General features: G+C 35.7%; 1 protein-coding gene across 2 annotated transcripts in view; it reads right to left on the bottom strand.

Annotated features, from left to right (window-relative positions):
• CDH13 (cadherin 13) overlaps nt 1–24375 on the bottom strand; it is a 1297228-nt gene that overhangs the window by 113517 nt on the left and 1159336 nt on the right. For both annotated transcript variants that reach the window (XM_072634209.1, XM_072634208.1), the window contains exon 9: nt 4529–4711. In XM_072634209.1, coding sequence (XP_072490310.1) covers nt 4529–4711 — 183 coding nt within the window. The remainder of the gene's footprint in view (nt 1–4528; nt 4712–24375) is intronic.

The raw sequence follows: 24375 nt of genomic DNA, 5'->3' as shown, positions 1-24375 counted from the left end.
CATGTTATCCCCATTTCATGAGAATGTCACCCTCAGCAGCTCTCTGAGACCACAGAGAGAACTGCAACCAATATTATTAGCAGGGAGAATACCAGACTAGAATTATGGATCCTTGAGGTTAAGTCAATAAGTCATTAAGTCCATTATAAGTAATTGACTAATGAGCTTAGAAGAGGCATAGAACTCAGGAAAGATAATAAGAATGTAATATTGATATTATACCCTTTCACTTACTATTTCTTCAACCAAACGTGGGAAGTTGATACACATAGGTTGGGAAAAATATGAATAGCCAATGTTTGGCTTCTTAAATTTGCAGTTCGGTGGTAAAAACAAAGATACAGACAGGAAATGTTCCCATCCCTTGCCTGGGTTTACTAGCCAATATTCCTTTGGAGCAATATGGTGATCCAGACATCCTAGGTCTCTCTTACTGTAATATTAATTTAAAAATAGGTTCTGGATTGGAAGCACCATTCATTGTACTCCTCTAGTCCTACCCTATAAAGACAAAGTTTTAAGTATAGAATGAGAGTGATGATCATCCCACCTTAATTAACCTTAGTCATGCCATGTTTGGCCCTGAGTGACACATTTTAGGAAGAGCATAAACACATTTAAAGATCATTTTAAAGAACTAAATATGTCCTAAAGAAAGCAGGTGGGAAGGGAAGCGGGAATATCTGCCTCAAATATTAGACAGCCTTTATGAAAAAGGAATTAGGTTTCTTTTGTTAGAAGTCTTCCCACATAGGATGGAGACCACTCATTAGTAGTATAATAGAAGTAATTTCTACTCAGGAATATGTTTGACTACAGGGTATCTAAAGTCCTTCTGACTTTGAGATTTTGTGATTTCATGATCAGCTTGGCACTCTCAGTTTTGGAATATGGGCTTTAAAGAAAATCAGAAACAGGTAAGGAACAATGTCCAAGTCCTTGTAGTTTGAGTAAGAGCTAGGTGATAAATTTTGGAATAAATGTGCATTCTTTCCAAAGATATCATAAAAAAGGGAAAAGGACCTACATGTACAAAAATATTTACAGCAACTCTTTTTATGGTGGCAAAGAATTGGAAGTTGAGGGAATGCCCATCAACTGAGGAATGACTGAACAAGTTGTGGTATATCAATGTAATGGAATATTACTGTGTTATAAGAAATGATAAGCAAACAGATTTTGGAAAAACCTGGAAAGACTTACATAAACTAATGCTAAGTGAAATGAGCAGAACCAGGACAACACAGTATATCATAACAACAACATTGTGTGATAATCTTCCGTGATTAACTTAGCTCTTCTTAGCAATACAATGATCCAAGACAATTCCAAAAGGCTCATGATGGAACCACATCCAAAAAAAGAACTATGGAGTCTGAATACAGATTAGAACATGCTATTTGCACAGTTTTTGTATCTTCTCCCTTTTGTTCTGATTCTTTCACATTACTAATGTGGAAATATATTTAACAGGATTGCACACGTATAAACTACATTAGATTGCTTGCTTCCCCGGGGAGATGATGGGAGGTAAGAAGAAACGTTTGGAACTCAGAATCTTATAAAAATGAATGGTAAAAACTATCTTCACATATACTTCAAAAAATAAAATATTATTTGCTAAAAAAAACAATAAATAAATACCATTCTAATTTTTACATTTGGCCATTGGGGATGTAATTTTTTCCAGCGTGGGTGTTGACATTCAAAACCAACTCCTGGGAGTATCTTTGTGGGTGTGGGTGTGGGTGTGGGTGTGGGTGTGTGTGTGTGTGTGTGTGTGTGTGTGTGTGTGTGTGTGTGTGTAGATATAGGTGTGGGTTCATGTATATGTAAGAGTATGTGTATTGGTGTCCTGAGCCCTAGTTATTTGATTCTTAAGCTACCAATCTTTTCATTATGCCCCACTACTGCCATAAGATAAACAAACCAAATACATTTCAATGTGCATTTAGGTTAGCTTAAAAAAAAAACAGAAACAGGTAAGCCTCAGCTGTAGTTTTAGTTCAATCTGCCAAAGAAGGTTAGAGGTTTTGTTTCTAAGGATTTGAGAAAACCTAGAAGATCTGTCTATCAACTTGTATTTATGAAATCTCTATTATAGGCAAGCATTTATTAAACACTGGAAATATAAAGAATGGCAAAAGTCAGCTCCTGATTTGAAACTGCTCATAGTTTTGGGGTAAGTGAGGAAAGGAATGGGGACAATATGTAAACAACCATGTACAAATGAGATATACATGAGGAAAACTGGAGGTAATTTCAGAGGGAAGACTCTTAAGATTATGATTCTTGCTGAATGTGGATCTTAGCTGATGCTTGAAAGAAGAGGGGGAAGCTAGGATTTGGAAAGAGAGACAGAGAGACAGACAGAGGCAGGGAGACAGAGACAGAGATATAGAGACACATAGAGCTCTAGACATGGGAAATGGCCACTGAAAACTCTCAAGCTTGGTAGATGGAGTGCGATGTGGGAGGAATGGAAAGGAGGCCAGTGTCATTGGATAGGATACTATGTGGAGGAGAGTAATATGTATGAAGACTGGAAATATAGGAAGGGCACAGGTTACAAAAGGCTTTAAAAGTCAGGCAGAGGATTTTATACCTGGAGGTAGTATGGAACCACTGTGAAATTTCTTGAAAGGAAGGAGGGGATTGATATAGTCAAACATGTCAGGTTTTAGGAAGATCAATTTGACAACTAAGTGCAGGATAAAGTGTAGTGGAGAGGGATTTGAAGTAAAAAGGCTATCACTATCACCTAAACATGAAGTGATGAAGGCCTCCAAAAGGGTGGTTGCAGAAGAAAGAAGATCATACCACAAAGCTACCCTCTCACTTATTCCATGCAACTTCCCTAGAGAGTATTATTTTACCTAATTTATCACATAATCTATATTTTCATTGAAATCTAGAGCTACATCAATTGGGGAATGGCTAAACAAGTTGTGGCACATGAATGTAATGGAGTACTATTGTTGTATAAGAAATAATGAGCCAGTGAATTTCAGAAAAACCTGAAAAGACTTGTATGAACTGACACTGAGTGAAATGAGAAGAACAAGGAGAACATTGTACACAGTAAGAGCAACACTGTGTGATGATCTATTATGATAGACTTAGCTCTTTTCAACAATGCAATTATCCAAGACAGTTTCAAGAGACTAATGATGGAAAATGCTGACCACATTCAGAGAAAGAACTCTGGAGTCTGGATGTAGATCAAAGTATACTGTTTCCACATTTTTTGTTTTTGTTTTTTCTTTCTCATGGTTTTCCCCTTTTGTTTTGTCTTCTTTTGCAACATGACTTATGTGGAAAAATATTTAACGTATAACTTAATATCAGATTGCTTGCTATCTTGGGAAGAGGGCATGAGGGAGAGAAGGAAGAGAGGTAGAAAAATTTGGAGTTCAAAAACTTACAAAGATGTATATTGAAAACTATCTTTACATGTAATTGGAAAAAAATAAAATATTCTTAAGTAAAATGGAAAAAAAAAAAAGAAACTTAGGGCTAGCCTGGCTTGTTTGACTTCTCTTGCCAAATTGAAAAGTTAGTGGAAACTGAATTGTTGATTGTTTACAATATGGTCATATGTTTCCCTAAGATTTGGTAAAGGGAAAGGCTTGTTTTAAGGATTGGTATAGACTGTGGCAAGACATAATATTCAAGTCAATTAAGTGCAAGGAAGCTCAGAAATTCAGACTGAATTTAAACTAATTCTGCAGAAGAGACACTATTTCAAATTACATTTTAAGTTCCTTTTCTAGATGAGAAACAGGTTCCTGATTCATGATGTGAAAGATGGCATCTAGTCTTCTATGCATACTATAGAAATACAATCTTTGCAACTCAAAGGGAGGGAAATAGGAAAGGGTTCTGCTGATGCAACTCATATATATATTATTCTGTTCTACACATTCTATTCTAAGTGTTTTCATCATGCCTGTTTTAGTGTGCATGATATAGAATTGGTTTCAAATTTGAGTCTGCAAACCATGGTGTCATAGATTTTAGTACTGAAAGACAGCTTAGAAATCATCAATCTCCATCTCCTCATTTTTCATACTAGGACAATGAGCAGCAGGGATGAAAATTGAAATAAGTAAGTGTTTTGTTGGTATTCTGTTGTTCATTCATGTCTGACTCTTTGTGCTCCCATGGACCATAGTGTCCATGGGGTTCTCTTGACAAAGATATAGAGTAGTGTGCCATTTCATTCTCCAGTGGATTAAAGCAAGATTGAATCTAATCTTGCCCAGGGTCACATAGCTAGTAAGTGTTTTAGGCTGGATTTGAATTCAGGTCTTACTGACTGCAGGCCCAGTGCTCCATCCACAGAGTTACCTAGCTGTCTCCTGCATAAGGTTATGGCAGTAGTAAAAAGCAGAACTAGGATTTAAATTCAGATCTTCTGGCTCTAAATTCTGTACCCTTTCCTCTGAACCACAAAAACTTTCCAATCTATTTAGGGTATCCTTCAACTCCCACCAAAGAAGAAAATAAGAAATAGAACCTTTCTTACTTTGACAACAGAAAGCATTCCCTCGTTGGTTTGGGGATTTGTATGTATTTCAAAACTCTGCCCTGGATTTCCGTTGATGATAGTGTAGACAGCCCTCCAGGCTGCAGTGGTGGGGTCATCCTTGTCTTCAACTGTTAAATTCACAATCACTCCCACAACTCCTTCATTGACCGTGGCATGAAACTAAAACAAAGCAGAAACAATTGTTACCATACTGACTGAGCAGACTTGCCCAATAATGTTTGTAATTTTGGAAGGAAAGGTATAGTTTTAGGAACCCTGAGATTCACTGGTTGTAATTAGCATCATTTTTTATTATTGCTCTTTTTCAGTGTTTGGGAGCATGAAGTATTGTTTTAGTACGTACCCTTGACATATTACAGGTGAATAGTAATGTGTTTGCAAATATTTCATAAACAGGTTATACAAATTAGCTTGAAAGAATAAAAAATAGCTGGGAATTTCAATTAACATGAAAGTGAATCTAGGGACGCTATGGAGATGTCAAAAAGACTGTTTGTTGAAAGAGAAGTAATTTGAGAAATGAGGTTTAAAAAGCCATGGTTGATTAATTGACTTGCAAATCATTAATCATAAACCTTAATCTTGATGCCTTGAGATGGAAAAGGGGAAAACTAATTTGTCTATCACTTCTCAGAGGAATCTGTGTAATTTGTTTCTTTTTTCATAAAGAGTGTATTAAAAAATTCTTAGCATCTGTCTGCAAGCTGGGAGACAACTAGGTTGGGGAAGTATGAAAAAGAAACCCTGGTTCAAGCATTATGTCTTTGGGACCTAATTGCATGAGTGAGTTTTCCAGTCAGCTGATTAATATTAATCAGCTATTAACCAGATTATTCATTAATCAGATATTAATCTGTTAAGACACATTCTGTTTGCTCCAGAACTTCCATGGTTCCCTGTCCATTATCAGGTAACCTCGAACCTTGCTTCAAATCCTATGCAAATTTTTGTCCACCAGACCTGGTCATATAGTAATCATATGACTGCCTTCCAGTCAGTCTCCTGACTGCTCCAGGTTTCTAGTACTACCAGTCCCCATCACCCTTGTCTTCCTCACTTCACCGTCTCCAGCTATGGTCCTCAATGTTTAGATTCAGATTCAGATTCAACAGTTTAAATAAAACTGTGATTATCTGATTTAAAAAGATAGATATGGATTAGGTAACCAACAGGGAAATAGTGTAAGAGGAAAAATTAGGGGAAATATGTTGGCTATTATCAAGTATTTGAAGGGCTGTCCCTTAGAAGAGGAATTTGACTTATTCTTCTTTAGCCAAGAGAAAAAAAAATGTTATTGGCAATGGGTAAAAGTTGAAGAAAAACCTATTTCACCTTAAGGTAAAAGGGGAAAAAGAAAACAAAAACTTTTTTTAACCATAAAAAGCATCTAAATCATTGGAATGTGGTACCTCAAAAGGGAGTAGATTCCCTTGTCCTACAAGTCTTCAAGCAAAGTCTGGATAACCACAGTTCAGACAAGGAAGAAAAGGGATTCTCTTTAAGTTGTCATTGCCATTGAGGACTCTCCCAAACATGAGCTTCTTTAATGAATAAAAATTCTATCTAGACTATTCAAACTTCTGATTTAGGAACTGCCAAAAGGGCATATGTCTGATCAGAGAGAGGTATAGACTATGGTGTAGACCATGAGGAGCAAAAGTAGGGGAGATAAAACAAATGGGGACAATGCAACAAAAATCCAAAAGAGAGTGAGAAGACAGGATGCTTTTCTTAAAGCCAGATTTAGGTACATCAATGGGATTTATAAGGTAACCATACCCATTTGCTCTTCTGAAACATGAGCTATTATGTGACTTGACTGTAGATAAGTTAAACATTTACAAACCTTAGCAAAGTGGACTCATTGCAAAACTCTGCTGATAATGTTTCTTGAATATATAAAATGAAAAATAGACAGCTAATTCTGTCTCAGTATTTTAAATTTCCAGGGAAATCAGTGCCTCTGAAGAAGTTAGAGAGTATATAGAAACATGAAACGCAAGAGGTTGACTTTGAAGGAACATATGAAGAGATGGTCTTTCTCCTTGCCACAGCAAATTCCTCCAAATGAATGTGACCTCTTTCTATCCTATCTCTTTCAGCAGATTTCTTCCTCTATTATCTCCATTCTTTCACTGATCTTCAGACTTTCCTTGTCTCCTGGCTTCTTCTCTGTTACCTCTAAAAACTCCTATGCCCCCTCTAACTTCAAAAAATACTGAATTCATCCGTTCATCCTCATTGGTTACTCACTTATCCTTATCCTCCTTTTCATGTTTAAATTCCTTGAGAATGATATCTACAATTGGTGCCTCCGATTACTCCCATGAATTCAGTTATCATCTCTATTCTGATGATTATCAAATCTACTTGTCCATCCCTAACCTCTCTGCTGACCTCCTGTCTTTGGTCTCTAAATGCCTATTGGACGTAAAGTAACATATCCAAAACCAAACTCATTTTTACTACCCCCTCCCCAATTCCCTTCTATTATAAACCTCTCTATTACTGTTGAGGAAACTGTAGTCTCAATCACTTGGTCATCTGAGCTCTAGATGTCATGTTAGACTCCTCATTCTCTCTCATCCTTGTCATATCTGATCTGTTGTTCAGTCCTGTTGATTCTACCTTCAAAAAATCCATTTTATTTGCCTCAGTATCATGCCTGTCACCTCAATATCACCACAGTGGTGGTGCAGACCCTCATCATTTCACCCAGGGATTTTTGTGATAGTCTTATGGTTGGACTCACTATCTCAAGCCTCTTCCCACTGAAGTCCATCTTTCCACTTAGTAGTCTTCCTAAAGAGCAAGTTTGACCATGTTACTTCCCCTTTTCATAAACTCCAATGACTATTTATTAACTTGACATCAAACAAATCTTTGTTTGGCTTTAAAAGTCCTTTAGAACACTGTCCTTTCCTACAGTTCCGGTCTTCTTACACATCTACTCCCCTTCCATATACCTATGATTCAGTGACATAAATTTCATTCTGTGCCTCACATAAGACACTCCATAGCCTTATTCAGTGCTTTTTCACTGGTTGTCTTCTATGTCTAGAACTGTCTACCTCCTCATCTTTGCCTTCTGGCTTTGCTAGATTCCTTCAAGTGTCATCTAGTCTTTAAAAGAAGCTCCTTTTCTGGATTATTTAATACTAATGCCTTCCACTTGAGATAAATATGTGAAATATTTATCTCAAAAATTTATCTTAAGTATGTCCTGTTTATACATAATGGTTTGTATGTTGTCTTACCCATTAGATTATAATCTCCTCGGAGCAAGCTGTATGTATGTCTTTCTTTGGAATCTCATCTCTTAGCATAATGCCTAGCACAAAGGTGCTTAATAAATGCTTCTTGACTTGAACAATCCTTTCCAACTATATTGTGATCCATAGCTAATTATGATAACAATGACAAAAACGACAAAAACAAGATGTGACATATCCATTCAGATGATAAGATAGGAAAATCATTGGCTGGATGCCATAGCTTCATTTTATGAAAGTGGGACTACATTTTATATATCTGGGAAATGTTTCTTCACTAAGATAAAACTAACAAGTCATATGTTTGCTGACTCTAGAAATCTAATTAAAATAAATATGTGTTCTCTCTGTATTTCTTCCAGTGCAATAACCTTAGAAATGTTTTAATCATGCAGACACGTTCACCCTTAACCAAGTCATTTGAGTTCAGTGGAAATCACAGCCCCTACTACGAACAAAGGATTAAGGAGAGGAATAGAGTATATCATGAACAACAAATCATCTTTATTTTTAAAGATCTTATACTCTAGTAGGGGTTGGAGGAATGACATTACATAAACAACTATAATAAAAGAAAGAATGTGAGAATGTGATAGCGATAAAAAGATAAGTATTTCTTCCTCAACTGAATTTACTTTCTAGTCTCTAGCTATTAGTATAAGTATTAATGTGTACATGTACATTATGTACATTGTGTGTGTGCGTGTGTGTGTGTGTGTGTGTGTGTGTGTGTGTGTGTACACAGAGGTGTAGGATTAGTGCCAAAAGAGGCAGGGAGGGATTGGGGGGGGGGGGGGGTCTCTTTAGTATAGAGACTAAATCCAGTTCAGAAAATCAATGAAAGATTCAAAGAAGAGATAGAATTAGAGATGTTTGGGATTTCAACATGGAAAGATGCAGGAAAAAGAGCATTCAGAGTGAAATAAACATGCAATAGGAGACTGAGGTAGAAACACATATCTAGGAAACAATAATTACTCCATTTTGACCAGCTCAAGTCATATAAATGTGAATGTTGTGAGAGGTAGGTCTGGAAAAAGTAGGTTAGAAGAGATTTTGGAGGACTTTGCAAATTCAGTTATGTAAATGAGAGAGTATTTGGAAGGAAATGAAATGTCATTAAAAGATTTTGAACAGGGCCATTGCATGACAAAATCAAAAACAAAGAGATTTCCATCCCAATGGACAAATTAGATTACTATGAATAGAGTAGTAGATTTGGAGTTATGAAGATCCACTTCAAATCCTACCTCAGAAAGCCACTCACTGTGCCTCTGGACAAGCTATTTATAATCTGTCAGTCCCAAATTCCTCATCTGTAAAAATAAACATGATAATAGTACCTATCTCATAGGGTTATCATAAGGATCAAAAGAGATTTATACGCATACACATACAGCACTTTGTAAAATTCAAAGTACTATATAAGGGCTAGCAATTATTATGCAATATAAAAGACTGATGAAAGATATGGACAAGATGACGGAGAAAGTCTGGTAATATTATACTCTTCATTGCCTGGGGTAGTTACTATACTGATAATATCATAGGATTGACTGGACTATGATGACATACTTGGAATGGTTTTATATGAAGACAAATAGGTGCACAGTGAATAAAGTGTTGGACTTGGAATCAGGAAGGCTTGAGTTAAATTTTGACCTCAGACACTTAGCTATGTGACAGTGTGCAACATATTAAATCTGTCTACCTCAGTTTTCTCAACTCTAAATTTGGGATAATAACACCTACCTCCCAGAAATCCCAGTTGAGGATCAAGTGAGACAACATTTATAAAATACTTGGCCCGGTATTTAGCACTTAATAGACACTTAAATCCTTCTTTCTCTCATTCCTTTTTCTGGTAGCATATGTGGCATGAATCATAAAAGAAGAAAATTAGAAACAAAGTGTTCAGTTCGAATGCCATGGTCATATGAGAGGTCATTAAGGACTAAAATATTACAAAGACAACAGAAAGGAAGAGTGGGGTTTGGGGAAGGATAAATAGGAAGAACTTGGTAACTAAATATGGTCAAAGAGAACGAAGAGGCAGAGACAGGGTGGAAATTTCTAGTTTGGGTGACCAGGAGGCTGTTGACATCATCCTCCTCGAAGGAAGAGGAAGATATTCAGGTGGACAGTAATATGTTTGCTTTGGAACCCTGGGCAGTACGGCAGAACATCTCAGTTTAGACATATAGCCGGCATAGAGAAGGGTTGCTGTTTATTTATGTTTCACAGATAGGGGAGGCCTGGGCTTTATTTACTTGTTTGTTTGTTTGTTTACTTATATATGTATAACTTTATTCTAAACTCAAATGCCGGAACACAAATACAGAATAGAGAAAAGAAACAACTTATCATAAAGTTAATGATTGGAACTTAAATACAAAGTAAGAAAGGAAAAATAAAGCATATTGTATGAATAGCATAACATAAGAGAGGATTCAAAATATGTAAAAATAAATTTTCATTTCAAAAAATCCTGTATGACAAAAGATACACATTGTGTTGACAATTGTCCATCTTTTCTTTACTTCCTTGTGAGTTTTCTTTTCTTCTCTGCTGTGCACTTTTTTTACTTTGTTCTTTTTCCCCTCCCCCCACTCCCCAGAAGGCTACCATAAAGTTTACATATGTTTCTGTTGCTATAGATACACACACACATACATATATAGACATATACTTTCCCAAACATATTCTAGTGCTGATCTTTATTTCTTATGTATGTGCATATCTCTTACTACCTATTCCTCCTGCCTCCTCAGCTTTACTTCTACCCACCACCTTGTCTTCCTATTATTTGCCCACCCCTATCCTCCCATTCCCATAAACCTAAACACTCCTTTGACCTTTTCACTCATTTTTCCCTCTAAAGATCCCTCCCTTGTCCTCTCCCTCCCTCCTTATGCCCCTACTACTTTATTTCTTCTCAATATAGAAGGCTTTTATACTCTTCTAAATATATACGTACTGCTCCCTCTTAAACCCATTCCTAATGAAAATAGGTTACCAGAATTACTAGCCTTCCTCCTCCACCTAATTCCTCTGAATTGATTCTTCCTCTTTCACCTCATTTGTATAAAATAATTAATCTTTTTAGTTGTCCCCAAATGGTTTTACTTTTTATATTCATATCATACTCAGGTTTACTCCAATCTTTTTTATGAGCTAGCCAATTATTAATAAGAATCTTATACATTTTATGTATATAAAAAGTAAAGTCTGTCCTTATAAATCTCTTATAATCAGTCTTTGGTATGTACCTTATATTTCTCTTGGTTCTTGTTTGTTGAATCTTCTATTAAGTTCAGGATTTTTTAAACCAAGTCTTTAAAGTCTGAGAGTTTAACAAATGTCTTTTCTTTTCATCCAAGATAATACTTAACTTTTCAAGGAATGATATTTTCGGTCAAAGCCCCAGTTCTTTGCTCTTCCACAAATTGTATTCCAAAATCTGTGGTTCTTTGTCTCTGCTGCTAAATCTTGGGTAATTTTATCTGTGGCACCATCATATTTAAATTACTTTAATTTTGATGTTTTTAATATTTTTCCTGGAGGATGGGGTTCTGGAATTTAACTATGATATTCCTGTGAGTTTTACTCATAGGATCTCTGTCAAGTGGTGATCAACATATTTCTATTCCCTTCCTTTTTCTAATGTTTCATGACAATTTTCTTTAATTATTTGTTGTATTACTATATCAAGATTTTTTTATCATAACTTTTAGTTAGTCTAATTATTTTTATATATTTTTTCTTCTTGATGTATTCTCCAAATCTGTTGTTTTTCTTATATTTCATTTTCTCTTCTATTTTTTTCATTATTCATATTTTGTTTAATTATTTCTTGATCTCTTATAATTTCACTGGCTTCACTTTACTCAATTCTAATTTTCAGGATGTCATTTTCTTCCTTAAGATTATGGATCTTTTCAAATTAGTTGACTTTCCTTTCATAACCTTTTTGTTTTTCTTGGAATTTTTTTTTTAGCTTTTCCTCCATCTCTGTCATTTGATTTAAAAAAAAAACATTTTTAAGATCTTCTATAAATTATTTTTGGGCAGGTGAGCACTTGGGTGTTTCTTTGCTTCAATATCCTCCTCTGAAGATGAACCTTGGTCATCTCTATACCCCTAATAGCTTTCGATGGTTGGATTCTTTCTCTTTTGCCTGTTCATTTTTTTGTGAAAATAGCTTACTTTTTGTAATGACCTCTAGCCCTAAGGTTTGGGAAATGGTGTCTCTTGCCCCAGATCTTCAGTTCTCCCCTCTAGCCTGGAACCAAAGCCAAACCTCCAATCTCTGATAAGTGCCCACAGCAAAAGGCTGTCTGCCCCACTGCTTTTGCACTCACCGGGCATGTGCTGGTTCCTTCTACCCCCTGCCACTCTTCCCAAGACAGGGAGGTCTGGCATTTTTTATCAGCAGAGGTTCCCTCAGTCTTCCTGGACTCAAATGCCCAACTCCCTTCAGTATCCTGGAATAAAAGTTCCTGTAGCCGGGAGGATGCAACCAACCTCTCAAATCAACTAACCCCAGGACTTGCTGATTGTTGTTAAAATGGAACCTAGCCTGTAGGTGTTTACTCTGCGCAGGGACCAAACCTGGTCCTGGGATTTTTCTTCTGATCTCAAATTGTCCCAGGAAGACCCCAGTTGTACCCTTTTTCTTGTTTATCTCCACCCACATTTTGTTCACCATAAAGTATTATTTTAACATTTTTTGGGGGGAGGAGGATTTTGAAAGCTTGGAATTTTCTGACCTACTCTGCCATCTTCTCAGAATTCTCCCTGCGCTTTTTTTTTTTTTTTGAGAAGAGAAAGGAAGCAATCAGTGGAGAAGAAAAGAGTAATGATGCTGAGATTGAGAACAGGGTTTATAGAAAAGAAAAGAAATAAAAATCAGGAATAATATAACAGACTTCATGACATGGATTCCCTTCAAAAAGGGTGAGTTTATACAAGATAATTGAATCCAACTTCAATTTTTGTAATCTTGGTGAGGTGCAAACTCCCTTCAGTGGTACAGATAATACTCAGCCATGCCTTTTCATCATGTAAAATTCTTGCCCATATCATCCTATAAATCATGTACAGGGAGTCCACTCCCTCTGCTAGCAGCCGTCCTCTAGACTTCCTGGCATGTGGATGCCAGGAAAGCATGTGGGATGCCCATCAGTTATCTTTTGTTTACAGCTCATTCCACAGAATGATTATAGTCTTTGTTAGGACCATTATCTGATTCATGCACAAGCTACAAAGCCTGTTTCTCACTTGTTATCCATTTAGAGGCTTACTGTTGTTTAATTAAACTCACTTATTATATTGTTTCCATTCAACACTTTAACTTGACTACACAATTCAAAAGGGAAAGAGACTAAAATATGTTAGATTAAGAATAAATGACAACACTTCACATTTCTATGGTAACTTCTATTCCATAATTTCAAAACACTATATAAACAGCTACCATGTAACCACTTGAGGAAACATTCGCTGTAATTTACTTTTTCCAGTTGGCAAAAATCAAGCTACAAAGAATTAAAATGTTTTTTCTTCCCACCATTATGTTTGACAGCTCAAATGGTAGAAACAAAATGAGACTTCTAAAAACTTATTGATTGACTCTTCTGTGGTCATTCTGAGGTCGGTTTATGGGGTCCCTCCAAATTCTCCATTCCCAGTAGTTCCATTTCCCTTACTATAATAATGTGGATGAATAACTGTCATGCTCAATAATAAAGATGAGGAGATATGAATTTGTCAGTTAAGTTAATCATAAAATAACAGGGCACTATATAAGTGTATATATATTCAGAATCTGTACTTTTTTCTTGGCTTTAGAGCTTAGGGTGAGTCCAGGCAAGAGCAAAAGCTGTCAGGTCAGGAACGTGAGACCTCAAGGCCAAGGAAGAGGAGACCTAACGTAAGATAACTTATATAGTCCGGACAGATAAAAGATTTATTCAGCTTTGATGACCTACATGTCAGTGATACTTAAGAAAGCCATTTCAGGGTCATAGCATCCATTTTTCATGAATCTGTAAAGGATGGAGAGGAAACTGAAATTTAATCAATAATAAATGTGACATTTGAATGTAAAATTTAAAAAAAAAAGGAGACAGAGAATCTTGTAAACCTCAATTCTATTCAAGAGAAAAGATGCAGGGAAAAGTCATCAGTAAATTAATTTGCAAATATATTCAAGAAAGCATGGTTTCATGAAAAACACATCTTATCAGGGACAAATCTAGCCTATTTCCATGACAGGATAATAAGCCTAATAGATCAAGGGGGAAATGATGGGTGTAATCTATATTGGGCTTTTATTCTCTTCCATGCAAAATTCTCATCTATAATTTCAGAAAATATGGTCTAGATTACAGCAAGATGATTAATAGATTGTAAAGTAAGACTTGTGAGGAAATAGTCAGTGTTAGAATTATTTTACCTAGGAAATAAATAGCTGAAAAATTACTTAATAATTGTGCATATATGAGACCTTAACTCAAGAACGGTATATTCTGTGATCAAAGAGGACATAACAAATGGGAAAAATATATAGCTTGAGTAAGATAGAAATGAGAAACTCTAGACAGGGTACCACAATCCTCTGAAAGAATGTTTTTTAAAAATGGATGATTTCCTATCACCCTCAGATCACCAAGTTCTGGATTTGTTGAAGTTAACTGGCATATAGGATCGCTCATAACCTTTGCTAGTTCTATGATTGTATTATTCAGTAAGACAGAGCCAGGAGGATGTTGGGAATTGCCTTTCAAGAGAAAGCCTGCTAGTTAATATTTTCTTCCTTTAAAAGATTTTGCCTAGGTAGGCTTGTTTCAATATGTTCACCTTCATTAAGACTATTCTGAAGTGGGGCAGACAATGAGATGAGAACACAGAAACAACTAGAGTTAAAACAGCTCAAGGAATAGCAAATCAACATGAGAAGACGTGCCCGATTGATAATTGCTTTCTAAGATTCATTAAAATTCTGTACAAGATGATTCCCCATCAAGGGAAACCAATTATACTCCAGATCAGTTTTTATTAATCAGAGAAGTATTTGGATTGAAGGTATTGCATGTTTTTCCCATCCTATTTGTTTTCTCTCCTATATTCTGTGGGGATAGAAGATGATGAGATGAACAAGTTCACAGGAATCTCTGTCAAGTGTACAAGTGAACGAGAAAAAAGATAATGTATATTATGTACACAGTGAATCAAAAATAATCTTATAGCCCTGCTTTTTACAGCCTTTCTCTTCTCCTTTTCTTAGAATAATAGATCTTACCTCTGTATTTCTTTGGGAGCAGGTACTTTACAGGTACTAAATAATTATTTTAGGAAAATATTCAACCCACATCAACTCTTCTGGTTCTATCAGAGAAAACTGCACATTCCAAAGTTCCCAGAAGGTAAGAATTTTTTTTTTAAATATTGAGGGGAAACTCAGTGTTTTCCTATCTAGACCCAAGGAAGACATCCTTGTTCTATGGTGGCAAGTAACATATATTAATTTGATCTACTCTTCTAATTATGGGAACTATGTATTTTCATCTCATTATCTGGTGCAGCTTTTGCTCTTAATGAAGTTAGCAGCTAAGCGTCTATTATCCAAATGTCAAACCTTTATATTTACAGGTGAATCTGCTTAATTAGTATATAGAAAGTAAGCACATTAAAGTTTTCTTCATCTTCCTTTCATCATAACCTTTAGAGGAAGGAAAAAAATGAAAACAATTCAGTGTTTGAAAAGATTCAAGTAGCTATCTAATCCAATCTGGACCTGAATAGATATCCCTTCTGTAACATCTGTGACAAATAATCTGTGTATTAATGAACCTAGAAAACAAAACAAAAGAAAACAAACCTCATACTTTCTATGAGGACAGAAAAAAGTCATATGTTGGTAATTGTATTAATTACATAAATGCATATTGTTCAACCTGTCCTTCCTAGAAATTCTCTTCTTCTTCGACTTTAGTGACAGGACTCTTTATTGTTGCTGCTTCCCCTTTTAAGTCATCTCTTCTCAGTTTTCTCTTCTGGATAATCAGCATCCATGTTCTACACTCTAATTGCCCCCACAGCTCTAACCTGGGTCCTCTTTTTCTCTCTCCAGATGATTCTCTCAGCCTCTACAATTTCAATTTTCAGTTTTATGTAGAAAACTTTGAGATTTATACACTCAGCCCACCTGTCCTTCCCTATATCCAGACCTGTATCACCAACTGCCTATTGGACATTCTCACATTGCATAGACTTCTCAAATTTAAAACTTCCCAAAAAGAACCTACTCTCTTTCACCCAAAACTCCACCTTATAATGATACTTCTTAGTGTACCACCAGCTTTGCAGTCACCTACTCTCAACTTCCACATCTAATCAGTTGCCTGTCAATTCTTGTCCATATTACATCCTCAATATTTATTGCTGAAATTTCCTTCTCTCTACTCTTGCCACTACAGTCAAAGTTCAGGGTCTGCTCACCTCTCACCGAAAGTATTTCAGTGGCCTCCTACTTAGTTGCCCTGGCACTCATCTGTTCCTGTAAAGTGTTGCTTTGTTCTGCTGAGTGGAACACACACACACACACACACACACACACACACACACACACACACACACACATATACTATAATCAGAAAACAATGACCACAGTAGGATTTCAATAAACATTATTAAGCTCCTACTAAGTGCCAGGCATTGTGCTCAGTAAACACTGTGAAAGTTTCAGAGTTCATCTTGCACAATGATGAGTTCCTTGTAATCACTGAGCTCAGGAAAGTAGCTCAGTAGGAAATGATGAGGTGAAATATTTCAGGGAGTGCTTCTCAAACTGAAGATCTAGGAGGGGATCCCAAATGTTCACTCTCCACCTGTCTTGAGAGAGAGGCTTCAACGGCAAGGAGCTGCTTAGGTTAATTCAGAGTTATGTTTCTAGTGATCATGAAGTCCAAGACAATATCTGAGTGTGAAATGAAAATCTCATATTCTCTATATCTTTCAGTCAATTTAGAGATGTTAAAGATATGATCCATTGTTGAACATTATTTGTAAAGTTTGCATGATCCTCACTAATACCTTCTTTACTGAGGATCTCTTCAAATTCTCTATAAATTATGCTCACAAAATTTTGTATACATGGGAGAATTGGTATATAGATTGGAATTTATAAACATTTTCCTAGTCACCTTCTTTGAAATTATAAGGTATGAGCTTTTTTTGTTTGTTTGTTTATTTTTCACAACTTGGTACTCTCCATTAGGTATCTTGCAAACTGATACTTCAATGCCTTCACAATTTTATCACCTCCAGCACAATTTCCTCCCTCTTTATTTAATTATATCTGTCTGCTTTACCTGTCTTTGTTCTCTTCAAGCCATTTCTACTTCCTCTGTAAGCACCTAGTCATTGGAACATTAAGGTTGAAATGTCATCTTTCTGCTATCCTTGTAAGAGATTTTTTTTTACAAATATTTTTCTTTTGTTTATTGTCCTTTTTCTGTTTTTATCCTTGAATATCCTTGGGATACTTAAATATTTTGCCAAAAATTCTTCAGACAGGTTTTATTCTTAACTACTCTCTTTTTTATGGGACAATACTTCTCATAATCATCAATCAGTCATCATTCTTTATAAGATTTTAGAGATGAATTTATGTCCTAATCTGATGTTTCCTTTGGCAACCACTTTTCTCAATTTATTAAGTAAGTCAAATATCTCCTAACCTAAGTGTGTTGGGGGTTCTTCTGTTTTCCTTGTAGCATTTAATTTACATTTTTTCCATTTATGGATGAACCATTATAGTCAGTGTCAGTGTCATTGCTTTTGCCCATTTCCCATTTTTATTTTTCAATTTCATGTTTCAATAATTTATGGTTAAGTCTTCCTAAATATGTCATATTTTTCCTCATAGTTATTCTTCTTGTTTATTATAAATTCTTATTTTGGCTCTGAAAATCTGATGTTTTCACTATAGAAGAGAGGTGAATGATGGTTATTGCAAAATTCAAAATAAGTTTTTTCAGTTCTTTCAAAATTTAGTCAGTTTTATTCCTTTTTGTGTTATTTGGTGCTCACCAGGTCAAATCTTTACCATTTCTTTTTAAAAAAACAAACAAGCAATAACAAATATGTCCATGATCTAGGAAATGGAAGAGAAAGGGGAAGGAGAGAAAAGGAGGGGAGAGGAAGTATGGAGAGAAAGAAATGGAAAGGGTGAGAGAGAGAGAGAGAGCACAAAAGAGAGAGAGATGGGGGGAGAGAGAGAGGAATGAGAAACACTAAGGAAAGCTATACATTGTAGAGTAGTAATGAAAACTACAACTACAAGTATAATGCTGAACTGGCCTCTATCTACACATAGGGTCAAATGACTTTCAATGTTCATCATCCAAACCTTTTAACCATGACCCATAAACATGGAAGCTACCACTTGTGCACAATTAAGATGACACCATATGAACCAATAAACTGGGTATCGTTGTCTCTTATAGTCAAACTTACAACTTGGCTTCCAACTCTTTTCCTTAACAGATCAGATCTACTCTATTTTTTCTCATCTACATTATTAGGGACATCCGCAAGGTTTATGGATGAGCTGGTTCTGGGCACAAGCAATAAAAGGGAATACTAAAATGCCACAGTACAATGGGAAATGGAATCAGATTTTTCCAAATAAAATTCAAAAAACTGAACTAAATTAAACAAGGCTTTAAAAAGTCTAAAGATTATTTGTTATTAAAATAATTGATTTTTCCTCTAACCCATATCTCAAGTACATTATATAGAGATGTTAAAATCAGTTACATTGCTTTGGGTACTTGCTGCAATGATGCAGATTGCAACCTTTTAAAAACTTGTTAGACGTCCTTCATGACTTCAACCTGTGGCCAAGCTGGTGAAGAGCTCTAGTAGTAAAGCTAACTTGATCCTCTAATGAGAGAGAAATTCATAGCTGAACTCATATATTTTACTTATATGTTTAAAAGAAATAATAAATGATAATTTCATTAAAACTTTTTCTTTTTTACTCTTCTTTCTTCTTGATATTTCCCGGCCTCTAGCTTTGTGAAACAATGTCTATATATGCATAACTATATAAGACACAACCAAAGTGCATACTAATTTTATCAGTTGTGGTGATCTACAATATTTTCTGAGAAATGATGATCTAGAGATATTATTACTGCTCATTACTTAGAAAACTATCTTAATGGACCTTAGAGAAATGGAGTAAGTCAATCTTCCAGACCTACTTAATTCTACTGAATGAAAAGCTAAATTACATTTAAAAGTGAAGGATTAAAGGCTATAACAGATGATCAAATGTTACTAGGAAAGGATACCAACTTCAGGTAAAAGTTCAGAATGAGACAGAATAAATTATTTTCAATCAGGTAACAAAATGCTGCCATTAATTATAGAGCTATAGTTATAATGGAAAGCAGTCTAAAAATCTTACTATACTACCTTGAAAATTTCCATAAGGCCTATATACCCTTCTAGGGACTACGTAAGTGGTAGATCCATCAAGCCATATTCTATGTGTCCCTAAAACATTTCTGTACCTTAACTTTCAAGTGACATTCTTATTACATTTCCTAGTACCAACATAGCCATTGAATATATTCTAGATACCCTCCCCTCACCTCTAGAGAAAAGATCTTTGAAAGTTGACTTCTGAAGAGAAAGGGGAAAAAAACCAAATCCTTTTAAAGATAGATGTTGGTAAGTTTCTGGTCTGGCTAACACACAATTTTACATAATATGAATTCTATCTGAAGACAGACAGTGTCTTATTCTAGCACATAATTTCTACTTATGATTTACAAGTGCTTCACCCAAATACACTCAGGAAGCTAGGTAGTATAAATAGCATCACTTCCATTTTATACATATAAATGAATAAACCAAAATCCAAAGACCTAAAAGTTTTTACTCAAGACTGAACATCTGGTGAGTGGCAAGGCAGGTTCTGCAACTAAATTCAATATTTAATTGTCTTGTTCTACTATACCACACTATCTTTCATATACTATTTACTTAATAAATTGATATTATTAAATTGTTTCAGTCATTTCCTACTCTCTGTGACCTCATTTGGGGTATTCTCAGCAAAGATATTGGAGTACCTCTAGCTCATTTTACAGGTAAGGAACTGAAGCAAATAAAATAAAGGGTCTTGTCCAGGGTCAAATAACTAGTGAGTGTCTGAGGCCACATGTGAACTCAGGTCCTTCTGATTCCATGGTCAGCACTCTTTACCACCTAGCTATCCTGTTTAATTAATACTTAAATGATATCCCTTTTAAAATGATTTTGAGGGGCAGCTAGGTAGTGCAGTGAATAGAACACCAGCCCTGGAGTCAGAAGGACCTGTGTTCAAATTTGGTCTCAGACCCTTGACACTTACTAGCTGTGTGACCTTGGGCAAATCACTTAACCCCTATTGCCTTTCTTTTCCCCCTCAAAAAAAGTAATTTATTATATATTAATATATCTTGGGCAGAGAGGAAATATGGGCAATGAGTTGGGGTCAGAGTTGATTAGGATTTTAGGAGTAATTTTCCAAATTGTTTTTGGGAAACAACAATGCTTTTTAATCACCCAAAGATCACAAAGAAAGACATATCTTTTTTAATAGCAATAATATACTACTAGTGTATATGGAAGCAAGGCATGAAACATAACAAATTAACAAGAAATTAAAGTTAATTTCACACAGAACACAATTTACATGTTAGGTATGAAAAAGAGGCATCACTCATGAAGAATCCTGAAGAAGAACAGGAGTTAAAGACATCAAGATGTAATTATATGACAGGAAGAAAAGATGATCTAGTCACCTGGGAAGGATAAGAGATGATAGGTAAATGGACAGAGTGCTATTGGCATTGATACATTTATGATGTCAAGAAGAAGAGGAGAAGATCTCTAGCAAGATGATCCCGTAGCCATCATATGGGTAGACCTGCAGAAGATGACCCGGCATGAGTGGAGGGGGATATGTATCAGCAAAGGAAACTTACAAATCAGTAGGATGACAGATCCATTTGAATGTTCAGGAGTACATTTATAATTATTGTTTGCTAAATCAAAGTGAAAATAGTTCTCCTTAAAGAGGAAATTCAACGATCAACCATAGAGGAATCATGGTTTGTTGCAATGTTCACATCTTTCTGCCTTGGTGCTGAGAATTAAATAGAAGAAAAAGGGAATTCTGTTAGTGTGTCAGTACAGGTGCCAGAGTAAGAGAAAAATCAGAAAGCTGGAACTCCTTCCAAGAAGTCTTCCTGAAAGAAAATAAGAGATAAGAAAGAATCATCACAGCCCAGGTAAGCTGGTTCCCAGGTCAATAGGAGACTAAAGTGATTTCTCTCTTCCCCCTAACTCTAGTAGAAGAAACTGCCTCTATAAACACCGACAGTGCACCTTAAACAATGCAGTTAGGGGGAGGGAGATGAGACAGGCTGGGTGCAGCATAAGAAACAATATGTAGCAATGTATTTTCCTGAGAATTAATTTACAAAGAAGACATAGTAACAATGTTTACTCCTCAAATATTCCGCTCTGTGATGAATCTGAATGGTTTTCTGCTACTGATATACCTCATGTCACTAATATTGAAAACTTATAGCAAATGAGTTAAAGATGACAGCATGCATTTTTCCATAATTAAGTAGGATATGTCGTGTATGTGACTTTCATGAAGCAACCCTCCCACCCCAAACAAAAACAGAATTAATTTTCTAGTTAGTCATGGCTAAGGAGATTTTCAATGCAATTCTTTCTGCCTGTGCATAGAAGGGAAAGGGACCTCTTCTAATCTGTTCCAACGTTCTTACCACATATAAGCCTTGACAACATTCTCTGTAAGAATTACACTCCCAGAGCCAAAAGCCACTTGTCAAGTTATCCCAACACTTTCATGGTTTACAGCAAAGCAATAGCACAGAGTATGAATCAGCCATGTTCAGGATTAGTGTGGGGAAAGGCCATTCTTCTATTGCCCACTGAGGAGCCTACCGGCTTGTGAGGTAACTGCTGCTATTATTTTCCCACATTTTACAGATGGGGAAACTGGAATCACAGAAGGAAAATGACATTTTTCAGGGTCACAGGAAAAGTAGGCATCTGAGTCAGCATTCAAATTAAGAACCCCCTGATGCCAAGTCCAATGGTACATATTAGGTTTCTCAAAATTATTTATTTTCCATAATTTTAAAATTTTGTTTATACATTGATTGCTTATAAGCCCCTGAAAACCCCCAGATCCTGCTAATTATACAAGTGTGTGTGTGTGTGTGTGTGTGTGTGTGTGTGTGTGTGTGTGTGTGGTAGCTAATGACTCCATGAGACATCAAGAAACAACAAAACAAAGTGAAAAGAATGAAAAACTAGAAGAAACTGTGAAATATCTCATTGGAAACACAGCTGACCTGGAAAACAGATTGAGGAGAGATAATTTTTAAAAACATTAGACAATCTGAAAGTCATGATTTTTTAAATTAATTTATTTGTTTTCTGTTTTCTACAATCACTTCCATAAGACTTAGATTTTCTCCCCCTCCCTCCCACCTCCTTCCCTGAGATGGCATGCAATTTTATATGGGTTCTACATATATGTTCTTATTAAACACATTTTCACATTAGTCATGTTGCTCAGAAGAATTAAAATGAATGGAAGAAACCAGGAGAAAAACTCAAACAAAACAAAACTTAAGAGCAAATATCCTGCTTTCCAGTTACATAGTTCTTTCTCTGGATGTAGATAGCATTTTGCCTCAAGAGTCCTTTGGGAATGTTTCAGGTCCTTGCATTGCTGTGAAGGGCTAAGTCTACCAGAAAAATTCTCCACATACTGTGTTTGTTACTGTGTACAATGATCTCCTGGTTCTTCTCATTTCACTCAACATCAGTTCATGTTAGTCCTTCCAGGTTTTTCTGAAGTCTTCCTGTTTGTCATTTCTTATAGCACAATAGTATTCCATTACATTCATATACCACAACTTGTTCAGTCATTCCCCAATTAATGGACATCTCCTCAATTTCCAGTTCTAGGCCACCACAAAGAGATCTACTATAAATATTTTTGTACATGTGGGACCCTTTCCCATTTTTATGATCTCTTTGGAATACAGTCCTAGAAGCAATATTGCTGGGTCAAAGAGTATGTACATTTTTGTAGCCCTTTGGGCATAGTTCCAAATTGCTCTCCAGAATAGTTGGATGAGTTCACAGCTCCACTAACAATGAATTAGTGTTCCAGCTCTTCCACATCCTCTCCAACATTTAGCATTTTCCTGTTCTGTCATGTTTGCCAATCTAATCGGTGTGATGTGGTACCTCAGAGTTGTTTTGATTTGCATCTCTCTAATCAAAAGTGATTTAGGGCATTTTTCATATGATTATAGATATCTTTAATTTCTTCCTCTGAAAATTGCTTGTTCATATCCTTTGACCATTTATCAGTTGGGGAATGACTTGTATTGTTGTACATTTGACTCAGTTCTCTATATATTCTAGAAATGAGGCCTTTATCCCTGAGATTAGCTGTAAAAATTTTTTCCCAATATACTACATCCCTTCCGAATTTTGATTGCATTGGGTTTGGTTGTGCAAAAACTTTTCAGTTTAATGTAATCAAAATGATCCATCTTGCACTTCATAATGTTATCTATCTCTTGTTTGGACATAAATTTCTCCATTCTCCATAAATCTGACAAGTACTCTATTCCTTGCTCCCCAAATTTATTTATAATATCAGTCTTTATACCTAGATCATATAGTATTTGGACTTTATTCGTGTACAATGTCAGGCATTGGTCTATGCCCAGTTTCCACCACTGTTATCCAGTTTTCCCAGCAGTTTTTGTCAAACAGTGAGTTCTTATCTCAGAAGCTGGAGTCATTGGGTTTATCAAACAGTAGATTGCTATATTCATTGACTACTGTGTCTTGAAGAGTGCTTAACATATTCCACTGGTCTACCCCTCTGTTTCTTAACCAGTACCAAGTGGTCTTGATGACTGCTGCTTTATAATATAATTTGAGATCTGATAGGACTAGGTCACCTTTCCTAGGATTTCTTTTCATTGATACCCTTGATATTCTGGACCATTTGTTCTTCCAGATGAATTTTGATGTTATTTTTTTCTAGCTCTAGAAAATATTTTTGTTGTCATTTGATTGGTATGGTAATAAATAAGTGAATTAATTTAGTTAAAATTGTCATTTTTATAGTATAAGCTCAGCCTACCCATGAACAACTGATGTTTTTCCACTTACTTAGATCTGACCCTACATGTGCAAAAAGTGTTTTGTAATTGTGTTCATATCCCCATCATATATAATGCTTGCTGATGGTTTTAGGTAGATACTGCTTATTATTTTATGGAAAGCTCCATGTATTCCTATGCTCCCAGTGTTTTCAATAGGAATGGATATTGTTTTTTGCTGAAATCTTTTTCTGAATCTACTGAAATAATCATATGATTTCTGTTAGTTTTGTTGTTGATATGATCAAGAATACTG

This window comes from Notamacropus eugenii, chromosome 1 (genome assembly GCF_028372415.1).
Source record: "Notamacropus eugenii isolate mMacEug1 chromosome 1, mMacEug1.pri_v2, whole genome shotgun sequence".
Lineage (NCBI taxonomy): Eukaryota > Metazoa > Chordata > Mammalia > Diprotodontia > Macropodidae > Notamacropus > Notamacropus eugenii.
The sequence above is the reverse complement of the archived record's forward strand: the minus strand, read 5'-3'. Positions and strand labels throughout refer to the sequence as shown.